General features: G+C 42.6%; 1 protein-coding gene across 3 annotated transcripts; it reads right to left on the reverse strand.

Moving 5' to 3' along the window:
* Positions 1-10,568: 10,568 nt before the first annotated feature.
* On the reverse strand, positions 10,569-15,850 carry pus7l (pseudouridine synthase 7 like). 3 transcript variants are annotated; one of them, XM_040175024.2, is made up of 10 exons: positions 15,672-15,850; positions 14,403-15,222; positions 13,855-14,014; positions 13,529-13,751; positions 12,821-12,919; positions 12,580-12,661; positions 12,100-12,265; positions 11,754-11,862; positions 11,336-11,389; positions 10,569-11,234 (listed from the first exon to the last, which is right to left on the reverse strand). In XM_040175024.2, exons 2-10 carry the CDS (start codon positions 15,175-15,177, stop codon positions 10,842-10,844), a joined length of 2,061 nt encoding a protein of 686 aa, XP_040030958.2. In that variant the 5' UTR covers positions 15,178-15,222; positions 15,672-15,850; the 3' UTR covers positions 10,569-10,841. The 3 variants fall into 3 exon arrangements, with proteins under 3 accessions (XP_040030958.2, XP_040030960.2, XP_040030961.2); XM_040175026.2 differs by having other exon boundaries at positions 15,488-15,840; XM_040175027.2 differs by having other exon boundaries at positions 15,746-15,813.
* Between the last annotated feature and the right edge of the window lie 718 nt (positions 15,851-16,568).

Here is a 16,568-nt window from a genome sequence, read left to right on the forward strand (position 1 = left end):
AGGGTATGATGTCCAAGAATGTGGAAATGATTGTTTTCCATGGTCCCGTATGTCTTATGGGGAACACTTTCTTACAAGTTGGCAACGAATGGTGGATTCCACGCCTCAGGACCGTACAAAACAGTCTCTAAAATATCAGTAACATGCGGCCTAACCAGCTCCTTCACTTATATTCCAGACATTCATTTTTCTAAGATCCCTTCTATTGTTCCAAGTATATCTGTCCTTAATCAGCACTGCGCTCTCATGATGAAACCTTATGCTCGATGGTAAAACCTCAAGCCAGAAACAATAAACATCACAAACACGTGTTTGTCTAAATCGCCAGCTGGCGCTGAACATGTGGATGTGGTGTTGTAAACTGGCGATACAAATATAGAGAGGCGGGTGCATGTAGGAATAGGATTAGTTACACATCTAGTGTCAGTCCGTCTTTTTTGCTCCCACTAATAAAGACCCCCACACACTAAAACTTTCCCTCCAAGGCATATGTGAAGCTGTTATTTCCGACTGTTAAATGGTCAGTCCATTGACGTGACTTGGCTGAACTTTCCTGGAGGTTTCTCACCCTTTCCTCGGTTGATCTGTGGAATATAAGTCCCATTGGACTGTTGTAAAAGAACAGGAGGTATGAACCATCACATACACTTCATAAAACTCAAGGACCTCACAGCACTGTGATCAGATATGTTGTCCATCCCAGAAGCTTCAGCGCCCGGGGTTAAAAAAGGGAAGGACAACTTCCTCGGTCTAAATGATGCTTTTCTTTGTGGGAAAGTTATTAACTTTCTTGCCAGTCCCCATGCTAAGCTAAGCTGATCGTGCTACCAATAGCTTCTTATTTTGAGGAGTGGTGTAGATCTTCCCTTTTTTTTGTTTTTATTGATGTTGTTTTACTCTATATTTCTAAGGATAGGATAGTCATCTCATTCTGGATGACAGCCTTAGCTTGTCTCAGCCTCTTATCTCAGTGTACATGTCTGCATGCTTTTTCATTTCATTGCATTTCAGTGCTTTTTTTTTCAACTCCGGGTGGATCACGTGCATAGTTGTCTGCATCTATGTGGGCCAATTTTGATAGAGGGGGAAGGGCACGTGTGAGGCAAGAGAGTGAGAATGTGTCATTCGATATCGTACCTGCACCGGGACCTGTGAGGACAGTGAATCCGGCTGGAGAGGAACGCGTCCTGATCCGATCAATGCAGAAATGTAGACGGGAGGCTAAAAGGAGGGATATTTTCACACTGCACAACTGCGTTGTGTCATGGTGCAAAGGAAAATGTGTCAATTTAAATCCCCTAAAAAGGGGAAACAGCTGGTCAGGTGCTGCAACCCGCATATTCAGCTGCAATGGAAACCCCCTCTTGGCTGTCCCAGACCTCAACCCAAACGAACACCACTGGGACAATTAAAATCAGTGTGACACATTTTTGAATTGAATCAATGCTCATGTGGACTGAAGCGTTTTGGCATGTTTAGAATAGTCCAGCACTCCATTAAGACATGTGTGTAGGTGTTTTATTTGATTTAGGGATTTCCTTTAGTAAAAAATCAGTTATTCCCTCCACTGCTTTTTTCCAATATGTAAGTGTTGTTTTCTTTACGTACAGTTTTATGTATAGTTTGTCATTGGAGAAGTTTGGCCATCCTGTTTAAAGTGAGAAACACAAAACGTACTGTCCCACGGTCATATGAAGGAAAGTTGACTATACAAAAAACTCAGATTTAAACATAAATTTAAACATAAAAAATATTATAACATTGCACATTGTGCTATTTGATCCATTGTTCAAATCAATAGAAAATGTTGATTTTATCACATGAGGTGCAAGTATCGCAAAGGTGATTTCAAAGTTGTATTTTGCTGAATTTATTGCTTGATCACTTCATACTCCATATCTACTTTATGAGGTTTCCATCTGTTGAAGTTGAGTCATTGGACAGCTTGATTGACCCATGACGCCTAAAAGAAGTCGCCGCGCACGGCAAATAAAAATACTTGGGGGACGCTTGGGAAATGTGTCAAGCACATGGAATTGGGAGAGAATCTGGTCATTTTTCAAAATAAAATCTTTATTTAGAAAGAAAATGTTACGTCATTTCTCACAAGCACACTCTTCACTTAAGTTAAACCTTATCAGACACTTTGTTAAGATAATATTTCTTTGACAGCATCAAAAAATAAGCACGCCGGACAGTTTTCCTTTGTCTTCGTCTCTGTCTCGGCTCCCAAATGAAATATGTTGATGCAACAGCCCAGATGTGATAGGAGGTGAGGAAACCTCGTATTATACATTCTAAACCCTGGCAGATATTTAGGTGTGTTCATGTCAGAATCTGCCATGAATGTTCCTCACATTCCCACACAAGAATGTTTTCTTCTTTTGCTTTGACAGATTCTGATGAAAAAAATGTAAATATTCACAGTCTCTCATTCCTTAAAACTTGTCTACAACTGACACAATATGAGCAGCTTTTTCCGCTACAAAACTGTACAATGGAGTAGATTACCATTATTTAATGTCAGATAGTAATTCACTCAGATTCTCTCTCTCCATACTGTATAGAAATAGTTCATTCAGCAAGTCATTTTACAGCTCTGAACAATGTGACATCCAGTAGGAAATCAGTGTCTGTAACAACTTTATGCCAATTGGTTGATGAAATTTAGAGATATTTAAGTGAGATGATGTATGGCTGTAATGCAGTGACCATCCATCCAATACTTGTGTCTGTACTAGGGTTGCCAACTTCCTCAACCCCAAAAGAGGGACACCTTTTTCCAGGTGTGCGCGGGCGCGCCATGGCTAATGGATAGTTCTCGGCGGCATACTGTGCAAAACGCTTTCCTTTCGTCATTGGCGACCGCTTTAACCCATGACATTTTGGCTTCCCATTCTTTTTTATAGCTGCAAAGTCTTTTTGTCTTTGAAGGTTCTCTGCTCATTTTGACAAACGATAACGCTCACCCCCCAGTGGCCAGTTCAAAACAAACTGTCACCAACAAGCAACAACCGTGTCCCATAGCAACGTTCGCGTGAGTTTTTGGCGCGTTTAAAGAAGCCCATTATTGGCCGTCTAAAAAAAAAAAAATATTGGCTGTGATTGAAATACGGGACTGGAGCGGTCCCTGACGGGACATATCAAAATCACCCATAAATCGGGATGTCCCGGACAATTCGGGGCGGTTGGCAACCCTAGTCTGTACCGAAGGGGTGTGATGTCTGATTGGAACGATTTCCATCGTGAGGGTGTTGCATTTTTTTCTCATCAATTTGTATCTTCCACCTCATTTAACGTTTTATCGTAGTAGTGCATGCACCAAAATCTGTGGCTTTCACTTTTTTCGTTATTTTTTTTAACTTGCACAACTTTCTCCGTTGCGAGGGAGCAGAACATCCGGCTGTTAATTTCGTCTGGGAGGACGGCCAAAACGCGAGACTCGAAACATATGTTTCTCCATTCTATTATGATGCATTCTTAAAATAGGCATATTTAATCAGTGTATCTGCCTTTTTGCTTCACGCTAACTCTTTTTTATTATACATTAAAGCTCCTTCAAAAATATACAAAACACCATTCACTTTGTTTAAAAAATCAACACTTTTTGTGCTCTCTCTCAACAACAGGGAGGAAAATCCCTAAAGTCCCCGAGCTTATCCAGAGCACGATTAATCCTTGCATTTTGTGTTTATTATCTTACAAGCAGTACGAGAGATGATTTCTGTTACCGGCTATCGTGAGCGTTTCCCAGGCGTGAGAAAGTTTTACCTCAATTAGAACTCCGTTTCAGTGTCACCGCTCTAACTCAAACATCAAGTCAAAAGAGGCCCAAACGCTTTGTCCTTTTCGCTCTCCTGTGAGACTTATTTTCACACGTTGGTAATGTTGACGTTGGAGATTAATGCATTTGGAGTAAATAGCCTGCGACGGACCTTCTTCCATTGGTGATCAGTGAAACGTGCAGGCAAAGAACAATATCAGGGCATGCCGGTCTATTTACACAAATGACAGCAAGGAGCTGATAAGAGAGGGAAAATGGCTACCGTGTTTAGGATCAGTCATGGCATGATTGCGTATTATGTGCCTAGAGATTTGAACATCTACACAATGTTTACAGCAGCTCTTTCTACCTGTGTGGCATGAGCTGTTATATCCCAGAAATAAATGCACATCATCCCATCTACTGATCCAGTTGTTTCTACTCAAGTGTGTTTTCATGTTCATTTATGATGTACGATTTACCTCAGCAAAACAACAGTTTTGCATCTGTTTTGTTCCCCAATTGACCCAAAACTATGGCTCCTTTCTTGGAAAATATCTACTTGTACCCAATTAAATTAGACATGTAACTGTTGCATGCGGTACTGTTCTTTCTTCTCAACCCCTTCGTCTCTTTGCGCTGTTCACCAGCAGTTAGTGTCATTTGGGTTTAAAGAGCAGCCAAGCTCAGTTTCTCTGAAGTGAGCAGACGGCTGGACAGAAGCTATTTGCTAAACTGTGGAGACGTCCAATGAATATAAGTGAACAAAGTTGAATACGTTGTGATTTGAATCTGGCAGAGAATTTTTCTTTTGTCTTGTAATGTGTTGATGCATTTTAAATGAAATGTGTCAGTGCTGCCAACGGTTACCATGATTAAAACCACTAACAAATGTGAAGCAGTTCAAGTGACAGATTTCTGATCTCAAGCTAGTTTTTATATTTCTGCCTTTTTTGAAATGATGTAAATCAGCTGCCTTGAAGGTTTGACATCAATCTAAAAACCCATTAAATGCTTTAGCAGTCATATAAAGATATGCATGCATAGGGGTTTTATTGGGTAAATAAACTTGTAATTCTCCTGGTAAGCCATGTTAAAATGTCGTTGTTTTTAAAAACAATGCAAAAGGAGTTTGGATTGCGAAAAAAAACGAAACTTATGATGATGGTCGTGCAATGTTTAATGAGGTAAGTGAGATCAGACCGAGTTAAGCTGAGTTACACTTCAGGGAGAGAATATATGCAGGCAAAACCCTCATGAATTTAACCAAGTATCTCCTCAGCAAACAGTCAGAGTATCAAAGTCTTGAGGAGAAGCATATTTTTCAAAGTCTCTATCCGCTATTTCTTTTACTGAGACTGAAAAAAACTAAGTGTGAGCAGGAGAACAGAGAAATAAACTGGAGCTAAAAGAAAAACAGCATTAAGTACGAGCCATGTCTAGTTTTAGCGGGCTACAATGTGTCCATTAGCTTACATCTGAGATCATTTGTGCTTTTACTTTCCAGAACATATTATCTAAAGGTTCAAGTATGCCTGGATGTGAGATACAGAGTAGATAATTTGCTGTATGGCAAGTATCAGCCATATGCAGCCTATATAAACACTATCTGTCATTCCTTTGTAAAACAAGCGCGAGGAGAACCGGGGCTGTGGGGCTTCGTATAGACAGGGGGGGGGGGGGGAAGAGAAAGTAAAAAAAAAAAAAAGATGAAGAGGGGGGCAGATTGGAGCGGGACATTTAAGAGCATGAGGAAATAACGTTGGTCCCTCAGAGCTCCTAAATAACCTCTACCAGGACAGGAAGTTGGTTCATCAATCACCAGAAGGACAGCGCTCCCTCTCTCTCTCTCTCTCTCTCTCTCTCTCTCTCTCTCTCTCTCTCTCTCTTCCTCGGGCATCGAATCCCACTGACGCACCGGTGCAGCTGCTCAAAAGTGGCCTGCCTCCCATTTTCATTCCGATCTCTGTATGAACACATACGCACACAGGGACATGTTTTGCAAATGCACACACACACAGCTGGGATTTAGTCAACAATGTAATTACAGGACTGCAGTCGCCTGCGAACCGGCAACACCGCGGAGACACTGATTGATGTTGGGAAGAAAGAATACAGGAGAGCAGACTCCAGCCATGTGGGCTCTCGAGGCCTTTGTGTGTGTCTGTGTGTGTGTGTGTGCGTTTAAAAACTCCCATTGGCAACATTTGTCTGTTTAATATTTTTAGACACACAACTGATGGCCGTGCTAAACACTGAGGCGGGAACCGGGACACAGTCAGCTGACTTCAGCATAACGAATGGAAACTGGGTAGAGCCACCGTGTCCAAAAACACAGTGTTGGAAGTCGAGTATCAGAAAATATGCAGGTTCAGTCAGAGGAGGATTTAATAAGTGGTGTGTGTGCATACAAAGTCAGCGAGAAGACACAAACACATACTAGCCCGCTGACAGGTTACACCTGTTAAGTTAGTTTGGGAAAATTCGTCTTTGAACCGGGGTGCAACGGGGTGCAACGTCCCGGACTCTTGCTGTCACCTTGAGGCGGCCACTTGTCGTCTTCACATTACTGTTTGTGTACAGAGTAAACAAACAACATACATTGTATTAAATGACATCCAGGCTCGCTCTTTCCCTCTGTTAAGCTTTTTAAAACTGTTGCCTTTTACGCCTTTTAACTGAATATTGACTGTCTCTCTCTCTCTCTCTCTCTCTCTCTCTCTCTGAACCAGTGGAGGGATGCCATTAAAAATAATGAGCCTTCCTTCACCTCCCTGTGCTTTGCAACCAGTCAACAGATTCTTCCACTCTGGCACAGAGGGCTCACTGTACCCGGGCCGAGCTTTAACAGTTTTTTTCCCCCCTTAACTTTTACAGTGTGAGAAATATTCCCAGTTGTTGCAAGTAACCCATTTATTGCTCATGTGCAAGTAGTTTACACCGATTGGTGTTCTGCTTCAGTATGTTAAACAGTTGGGTTGTTCGTTTGGGTCACAAACAGGGCAGGAAATTACGTTTTTCACCAGCTGGACAAAGTGAGTGGTCCGATACATACATTTTGCAGCCAGATGTTTTATAGCTTTTCATTTGTTTTATTACAAAAAAAAAATCTGTTTTGGATCGCTACTTCATTGCCAGACATGCTATTTTCCAGCTATTGGTAGAATCCACCTTGGATGTTCCTCATTTGCTTCTAAGTTCAACATTTTTCAAAGCAACACCCATTGTGACACAGTTGCTGTAAGTTATCATTGACATGTCAATTGTGCTGTTATGGTTTCCTTCACTAACTGAGCATCAAATGTACTTGATTTTGTGTCACCTGAATGTTTCTTGCAACTTTCCCACAATGTCTTTTTTGTCCAATGGCTCCAGCTGCTCTACATATGCAGGACCCAGTGATGCTGGCAAAGCACACGCAGCATTACTTTTTATCCATTAATCAATCTCATTTGACACAGTCGTGTGATTTTTTTTCTTCTTCTTTTTCTCCCCCTCTTTCCGCTTGTCAATAGCTCTGCTGCAGTTATCAGGTCAGAGTATTTTCCACATGCGGGCCTCTCACATGTGGGACACCGAGTGTATTCTAAATAGGTGAGGGTGCAGCCGCTGGGCAGCACGGAGCTCTCAGTGGTTTCACTGCTGAACAGCACTCCCCCGTGCTTAAAAGAGCATGAGCTTTACTTTGTCTCCTTATCACATCTTCAATGAAAATAAGGGATGATATGAGTTACAATTTGGTGCGCTGCAAACAGCTGGTTTTGATCTTTCCCTTCCTACAGTTGCACCCTTGTTGGCTTCAATCCTCACAAACAACTCAAGAGCTTCGCTTAGATAAATCCTTTAAATAAATGCCAGCAATGGAACTGTGGGAGCTCTAAAGAAAACACTAAACTAAACAGAGGGTATTCACATTAATGCGGCGGCATAAAAGGAGAAACATTCTGCGAAAGATAAGTTCAAAACAGCAGGGGGGGTGTTGTTTTTTTCAGATGAGAATAGTCCAAATGTATTTAGTATTTTGACGTGGTAACGGCAGCAATGCCGATGCTTCCATCCAGCCACCTATGACCTGCATGCGCGCAGCCGCCGTGTCTGCACAGGCTGCCACGTCTGGACAATCCTCCTGCGGGTTGACAGGGCCCCAAAAGAAACACACACACTTTTCTTTTGCTTTCTCTTTTGCAGGCACAGACAAGCTCACAAACACAGAATTCCCACACGCGTGGTCACGTACCGACGGCTGCTCCAGTGAAAACAAGGCCAACCTGCTCAAGAACTAGCTGGAGAACAGACAGCTCGGGCAGGTCAAATAGGGCTGCCATGTTTGTTTGCCTTATGAACGAGGAACTTTCTCACTGTGTGTGTGTGTGTGTGTGTGTGTGTGTGTGTTGAAAAGCTGATTCAGTAAAAGACACTTAAGGCATTTAGGGCTGCAAAAAAGAAACTTGGCCAGAGAGAGCCCTACTGCTCTGTGTCTTTCATAACCTCCGGCTTCCTCCTCCTCCTTCTCCATCTCCATCTCTCCTTGCGAGGAGAAATACATCACTGTACGTCCATGGTAAATGTCTTTCATAACCCTTGACTTTGCTCTGCTTTTCAACTAAGCGAGACGGATAGTAAAGTTGTCATCTTTGCCGCTGAAGTGGGTCAACATTTGTCTGCAGCCGGCTGGAACGGGATCGAGCCCGAGGAAGGGGAAACGTCCCTTATCCATCTCTGTTTGAGTGGAGAAAAAACATGGCAGGGCAAGAAAAAGTCCTGTTCTCTATTATGCTTTTAAACTGTAACTGCATTGGGCCTTTGCAACAAAAACACGGTGCAATATATTTTATTGTAATTGCAGAGTGTGCCAGTAAAGTATATATTCGGTGATGGATCATAGGCAGTTGTATGCAGGAGAATGATTCAAGCTATTCAAAGAGAGGGACGCTGTCCGCGAGTTTACTGCCTAATGTTTTATTAGATCTAAAACAGTCATTTGATACTTGGGTCATGTTGTAGTTTTTGACTACTATCATCAAAAAAAAGAAGAAACTCCTCACACGAAACGATGAAAGCAGACAAAGATTTTTAAATTCCATAATTTCACTTGAGTATTACTTTTGTCTGACTTCTGTGCAAAACAGAAATATAAACCAAAGTGTTTGACTGGATACCTTAGGAACCGTAGTTCCTTCAGGAACCTGTGTGGATGGGACATCTAGAGGAGAGTGAGTCAGGTGATTGTTGGTTTGATTCATTCTGGCAAACAAAACAACTCCAGTGTACATGAAATTATTTCCTATTTGATCAAGAGAGTTTGACACATGTTGATACGCGAGAACTGTTTTTAAAATCAGGATGACTTCATGAGCGTAAGAAGATCTGTCGAGATCAAGTTTGACTCCAATGGGGGAAAAAAACATGCTTAATATTATGTCATCGAGTGTTACTGCGAGGATTTCAATTATCCCCTCTCCTCTCCGGTGGATTGCGGGTCTTTTTGAAATAAAACTCCCCAAACGGTGAACGAAGTCATTACTGCTAATGTGTCTCCCTGGCAGACAGTTTAGCTCACAGGCGGACACTTTATCAAACAGGTCTACGGGTCGATGACAGGCTGCATGTCAGAACCCACCGCCATCTAAAACATCCATATATACACTTTCCACGCTGCTTCTTCTAACCAGTTTTACAAAATGTAGCCCGAAAGTTATGGCCAATGTAGGTTAATCACAAGGATTTGTGTGCTTCTTTCTTTGAACATTCTCATCGAAATTGCATAAATGAGTCACAGGAGGCCGATGTGGCTCCATGGTAATACAGACTGGATGTTGCCCCTCAGCACCGTAATTACACCAGAGTTTTATGCTTCATTATATTTTATATTGGTTCTGAAATGGCTCTCCTGCTGGTGCAGAGCCTGTTTGTTTTTTTCCCAAGTTTTGTGAGAGTGAATCACACAAACTGCCAGGATGGATTTGGTCCCAGTTTTTCAGCGTGACGTCCTCATTAACATCATTACCCTTTCAGTCACGCGGTGTAGGTTCCGTTTTCTCTCATCGCAGGAAGCAAGTATCACGACATCACGGATGAGGGTTATTTTGTTGAAAAATATAAAGAAAAAAAAAAAAGGGCTTAATTATTAATTATCCAAGCACTGTGCTTGTATGATGTTACCCCCTGGTGGTGGTTAGTGGTAAGTACAGTACCCAAAGAACATGACTACATTACATGTCATTTAGCGGACGCTTTTATCCAAAGCTAAGATAATGACTAATGGAAAGCATCTCAACTCTATAATAAAAGTGACATGTAATTGTTAGTATGCAGTGAGATTATGTATAGTTATTGAGTTAATAACACTGAAAGTACTCATACTATCACATTATAGTATTTATAAGGTAGAACCACTGCTGCAGGATTCACTGAAGAATAATCAAATTAATGTAATTCAACCGAGTCATTGAGTGCTGATGGATGCACTCCGTCGTCCCACAATGCAATGCATAAAGGAAATTATTATCGCAGGAGAATAATAGTGAATTGTAGTGAACCACTTTCAGGAAAAAAGCCAAAGGAACCGCATTCAATATTTTATTTTTTCCAATGATTGGCTAGGTTTATCACTGAGACTGATCCTTCTCTAAATAGCAAGAGGATATAAGATTGTAATTATGGTTACTTTTGCTCATGAATATATTGTGTTATCCTGGAGAACATGTATGTTATTTAATGATCGATTTTCATGAATAATATACATCCAAATGTGGAGGAGATCGTTGAGTTGAAAAACATGAACATTTCTAAATAAAAGTGCAGCTTTTTTCATTATTTCTAAAAGTTTTATTCATGGCACAAAACATTAACACTGTTTACGCGGTTTGACATTTAGATTTGTTCATTTCTTTACCACTTGCACTTTATGTAGTTTTCCAATTCATAAACAAAGTTGTATGCTCAATACACCAACAACAAATCGAGAGCCTACTAATAATGTATCACACAGCGATGCGTTACAAAACTAAAAACAAAACAAAGCATTCTTTCCTGCGACGCACAGAGACATACAAACAGGAGCAATGTCCCCAGACCTCTAGAGGTCACACTTCATGATCTCTCTGAGGCAGATAGTAGCATAGCAGGAGGAGTCGAGGTCAAAGTTTAAGGTGAGAGTGAGCGAGTCCCGCTTTCCTTCTGCTGCACTGCCATTCTGCCGCCTGTCACTATTTCTACTGCTGCTTCCCGTCACCTCTCCTCCTCCTCCTCCTCCTCCTCCTGCCTCCCCACAGGCGGCTCTCTGCAGCTGGTAGCTGAGATTGCTGGGCGAGGCCAGCAGGGGGCGGTAGCAGCCGGGCAGATTAAGTTTGAGGCCGCCGACTCTGAAGCGACACTCGTCCAGTCCGTCTCTGGCCAGTCTCTCCTGGAACCAAGTCGCCATGGCGTTTTCGGGATACTTCACAGTGTTTCCCAGCATCGGCAGTAACACCTGACGGGATCAGACAAACACAGCGGTAACGCTGGTGAGAAAAGTTTTTTAAGAAACTAACAGTTGCATTTAAAGGGCATGCATTTCACTAAACGACATACATGTCCCAGTGTGTACACTCCCTCGTGTTCCTCTTGATCCGTCACCACGTGGATCTGGAAAATCAAGAGGAGGAAAGATTGGTATTCTCAGAGCATGTTGGATTCATCGTACAACTCAAAACAGTTTAACACAACTAGAGCAGGGAGAACAAGTATTTGATACACTGCCGATCTTCCCACTTTCAAAGCACGTAGGAGTCTGTCATTTTTATCATAGGAACTCTTCAACTGTGAGTGACGGAATCTAAAACAAATCCAGAAATTCATATTACAGACTCCTACATGCTTTGTATGTGGGAACACCTGCAAAATTGGCAGCGTATCAAATACTTGTTCTCCTCACTGTATGTCGGCATTGCATCTCGGTTATTAGGTCATCTTTCAATACCGTCCCAACAAACGAACCGCCCTCTCTCACCTGAGCTGAGCTGTTTTCTCCAGTGTCTTCCCGCCTCCACACCAGGTCTCCTCGTCTGGCGCTGTGGCCCAGAGACGTCAGCCGGTGGGCCACTGCCTCGTTCCACACTCTGACAACCACAAACGTATAAAAAGAAGGCGGAACCCATTAATGCATTCAGAGATAAAAGCACAGGGCGCTGGGTTAGACCTATTTTTGAATCTCAAAGTAAAGGCAATACTCGAGATGCACAGGTTACCCTTTTTAAATTAATCTGCCAATTTCTGCATCAATAATCACAAATCTACAATATGGCTTTCAACTAAAAACAGGAATAGTGTTTGTTTGTTTTTTGCTGGCAGCTGACCTGCTACAGTAGGCGTGCGGGTAGAAGACTCTCATGCTGTGGGGCAAGCTGAGCCAGGCTTGGGTACAACCATCCGGACCCGTACCGTAGCGGTTCAGGGCCCGAAGCATCAGTCGCTCTCTGGCTTTCGACAACGGCATCAGCGCCAAAGACTCCTTGGCGTTGTCTGGTTGTGGAGAAGCGAGAGAGAAGAAGAAGAGGAGGAGGAGGAGGAGGAGGAGGAGGAGGAAGCATGTTCAATTCTGCTAAAAAAAAGGACTCACATTAAGCTAATCTACAATGTCTTTGTAAACCAAAACAGGATTTATGGTACCTGTCAGAAACAGGATTAATTCACTACAAATAGAAAAGATATTAAAAAAACTAATTTAGTTGAATAACTAAGAGGATCTGCATAGTTATTATTTGAAACATGCTAATCAACTTGGTTATTTCCAGGTAACATGAAACCAAAGGAATCCGTGTTGTGCTACCAGTCACCTGTTTGGAGGAAGTGTCTCTTAGCGTAGTTTTGAGGATCATTGCCGTCATCTGGAGTGAAGAAGAGACGCACAGCACTCACCTAACACACACACACACACACACACACACACACGTATCACAACATACACTAACAAATCTGTACTGTGCAGTCCGATGGGGAATACATTTGAAACGTCTTCCTGGCAATGTTTCAGGGTGTCATTTCGTGGCATAACGCAGACAATGTCTGTACACCTACCATGTCCTCTTTGAGTAAAGCCAGGCCTACGCGGTCGGACTGAACGCTCTTCACGCTGCCAAACCTCTGTGGTCCGTAGTAGTTGACAAAACCTCTGGCCTGCAAAGAGCAGCACAACTTGTATAGTGGCTTATTTAAACAATTAAATAAAATGAAAAAACAGCAGGAGTCGTATGGAAACAACCAGCATCATTTAAGCATACGGCTGGTATTTCACTCATTATCTATAAATTGCATGCCTGTCTCTTTAAACTGTAGTTTTTTCACCAAATATAATTGAAATGGGAAGAAATGGTGCATTTATTGGGTACTATTTTAAGCTGGGGATGAATATTAATGTGGTGATTTAGTAAGGATATAGAAGCAGGGTATGTGATTGGCGCAAAACAAACTTTAATGACCATTTTCATCATAATGGGGTAAAACATCAGCCAGTACAACACTGATTGATGTGCTGGTAATATAGTTGAGCTCTATGTTACACATGAGATATCCACGGAAAACGATTGTGGTGTTTTTATGAAATGAGAAAAACATACAATATCACCAGACCTATCACCACCTTTAATAGGAATATCAAAAGAAATTTAGTTTGCGATTAAAATGTAACGGCGAGCCTGTGACTATCTACCGTTTTAAGGATACATTGTTCTGACATCGCGCTCTCCACAATAATCGGTAATGAATTGGGGATGAACTTGAATATACCTTGACATTCTCCAGCGCTTCGTTTACCAGGGCAGCCAGGCGAGCGTGTGAGTCCGCGCCGGCGAAGGAGTGGCCGTCGGCGGCCCCTTGTGGTCTCAGGTCGCGGACCACCAGGTCAAAGTGATTCCCCTGCAGTCGCCCTAGCCGGAGAGGCTCCCCGACGGAGCGGACCTGCGACAGACGCATCCCTCTCTTCTCGAACTCTGCCGTCTTCTCTTTCAACCTGGTAATCCATAGAATAAGTTGTAGATTCTTCTGCATTCATTTGGAGTCATCAGAGTACAAAGGGAAGAATGAGTCCCAAACCAATAGTCGTGACAAAGCACCTTTGAGTTGAGACCTTCTTGACCACCATGGACTGGTAGGTGATGGCTCTCTTATCCTTGATCCCAGCGTAAGTGAAATCTGATGGCAGCACCCCAAGAGCAGCTGCCATGTAGCTGATGGCCTCCAGAGTCTCCAGGTTCTCCTTACGCAAAGTGAAGGCTGAAAGAGAGGAAACACACACACACACACACACACACACACACACACTGCTGAGTGTTTATAGTTCTCATTTCTTCCCGGATCATTTTTATTCACCATTTATTTTACCTGCTTCTGACTACTGCTGCAAACATGTTATTTCCCCGTGTGTGGTCAAAACAGGCATCATCCTATCTTACAAACATCAAGAAAATGACAACTGACATGCGTTTAGAGTCTAAACTATAAGGGTGATAGAACACAGCACATGTTTTGTGGTGCGATTGTCATCGTCCAAGTCTGAATGCCAGCTTCCTAAATGTGAATATTTGTAGGTAAGTATTTTAAATATCTTTGAGTTCAGAACTGTTGCTTGGCCAAAACTTGGCCAGTAACTTCTACCCCTTACCAGTGTAAACGTCTTCTTCTTTACGTTCCTCTGCGGTTCTCTTCTTCGGCCTCCCCTGCTCCCTCAGCCGGACTGAGATCGCCGTCGTCCCCTGGTCGGTGAAGCTCTTGGTCTCCACCAGTTTGCCGAACCGTCGGCTGAGGAAGTGGTGGACGGCCGTGCGGTGCTCCTTGTCGTCATCGGGTCCAAACGTGTAGGACGAGCCTCGCACTTTGGCGTCGATGAACCGGAAGAAGTCCTCTGCCTCGTCCTCTGTGACCAAATGGGAGAGCTCTCTGTAGTCTGGGTCCTCCCTCACCCGAATCTCAGGCTGAATAGTGACAGTCATGAGGAAGGGGAAGCGGTGTCTGACGGCCCGGTGCACGTTAGCTCTGTGGTGTTTGTCGGCGAAGGAGCCGAGAGACAGCTCCTGCTTGGTCGGCTTTTCTTTCAGAGTCAACACAAACTGCTCCAGCTCCTCGCTGACCGACTGGCCTAAAATGACACTCAGATCGAAACTGCCCGGACTCGGTATGGTGACGTCCAGCCCGCAATCAGCGGCCACGTTGGTGTCCTGTGAGACCGAGGAATGATTTCTCCACTTACATTCTGCGCTGGTTTCCTCGCTTCTATCCGGGGAGGCGCAGTCGGGTGCTGCCGTGTTAACGCGTCGCCCGGTGACGTCTATCTCAGTCACCACAAAGTCTTTAATAAAGTTTTTGATGCTTCCGAGGAAACCTTCATGGTTTGATATGAAGCACACAGGGATGTTCACAGCATCACTGTCCTGCTTCATGGTCAATTCATCCAAACACTGCAGATGTTTCACTAACTCCCGTTTCTGCAATGAGAGAACACAATTTTAACAAAATGTGTCAGATGTCACTGGAGACAAAAACAACGCATGTGTATTTATTTGGCACAATTCATGCATTTCATGCATTTTACTTAAATCTAAGAAGATATATTGACTCGATTTAAACGTAATATGTAAACATATAGATGAAATCAGACAGGCAAGAAGATATATAGCATTAGCTCATGCGATAAATACATTAGACCGCACTGGAAATACGGTTCAAAGAGCAGCTGGAGACGGGGCACACCTTAAAAAATAATGTCAGGAGGTTTAGAAAGACGACAGGTGCTTTACTTCTGCTCATGCGCCAGGTTATTGGTGCCAAATAAGGCGTATATTTACAGTAAGATGCGTATCTGACGCGAGAATCCTACCCCCACTTGGCTGACAGAGAGCAGTACGCGCTATAACAAAGGAACCGAAACACATGCCTCTATTCGGAGCGGGAATGCCCGTTCACTGAGAAGGAAAAGCAAGGACTTCACTGTTTGTTTACTCCACGGACCTCCACGCGGTGTGTGGACGGGGAGCTGTTGATGTAAACACAACAACGCTGAAAGGATTCGGTTTACTTCCGCGTCACGTGACTTTCATGTGACCTTTCTTAAAGGGACCGGCGCGATTTTAATGGGCTTGTGCGTGCAAGTGGAAATAACGTTATATTTATTTATAAATATATATTTTTGGAGCAATGATTGTGATGAGAAGAAGAATAGCCTAATTTAGTCTAAAATAATCAAATCTAGCTATTTGTATTAGTAACGAAATTATAGTGATAATGTAAATAATAATAATAATAACTGTAAATATATAAATATATGAATGTGGGCTATCACCATATAACATATGAGAAAAATCCCATTCTTTATCCGTTAATGCTCTTATATCACTGTAACATCAACATTTTTACATTAACTCTGAGTGTGCCATGAAGATGAAAGAGAGGAGAGACTGTATTCTCCCAGTGGGTGGTTGTGGCACTGGGTTGTACGCTGGATATTTTATATATTTCATTGTTTGGTCGCATACATCGTAATATGTTGTTTTAGATTCAGTTGTTTTTGTAAATAGCTTGAGAATAAGCAATTCCTTGAAAGGATCCATGCTGTATTGATATCTGATCATCTTAGTTTGCCGTATAAACCAGAACGTAAATTGATGCCGCAGGTAACAGAACAAACACTTCACTCCAGAATCTGTATTATGATTCCTACAAATTGTATACAGAAAAACCCTGATTTACATTAGCTGGCCGTTGGTTTGAAAAAAAAAACAGTTTATGTATCTGAGGTTGGTCTTTTACACGAACATCTTATACTGTCTTAACG

The sequence above is a fragment of the Gasterosteus aculeatus genome, chromosome 4 (assembly GCF_964276395.1).
Source record: "Gasterosteus aculeatus chromosome 4, fGasAcu3.hap1.1, whole genome shotgun sequence".
NCBI lineage: Eukaryota > Metazoa > Chordata > Actinopteri > Perciformes > Gasterosteidae > Gasterosteus > Gasterosteus aculeatus.

Bases quoted from the DNA above. Each gene is read 5' to 3' on its own strand.
- pus7l (XM_040175026.2), bottom strand. From the start codon at position 15,544: ATGAGCAGAAGTAAAGCACCTGTCGTCTTTCTAAACCTCCTGACATTA. The intron at 15,223-15,487 runs GTGTGCCCCGTC...CTCTCATTGCAG, and splicing joins TCCTGACATTATTTTTTAAG to AAACGGGAGTTAGTGAAACA. The intron at 11,390-11,753 runs GTGAGAGAGGGC...TTGATTTTCCAG, and splicing joins GAGAAAACAGCTCAGCTCAG to ATCCACGTGGTGACGGATCA.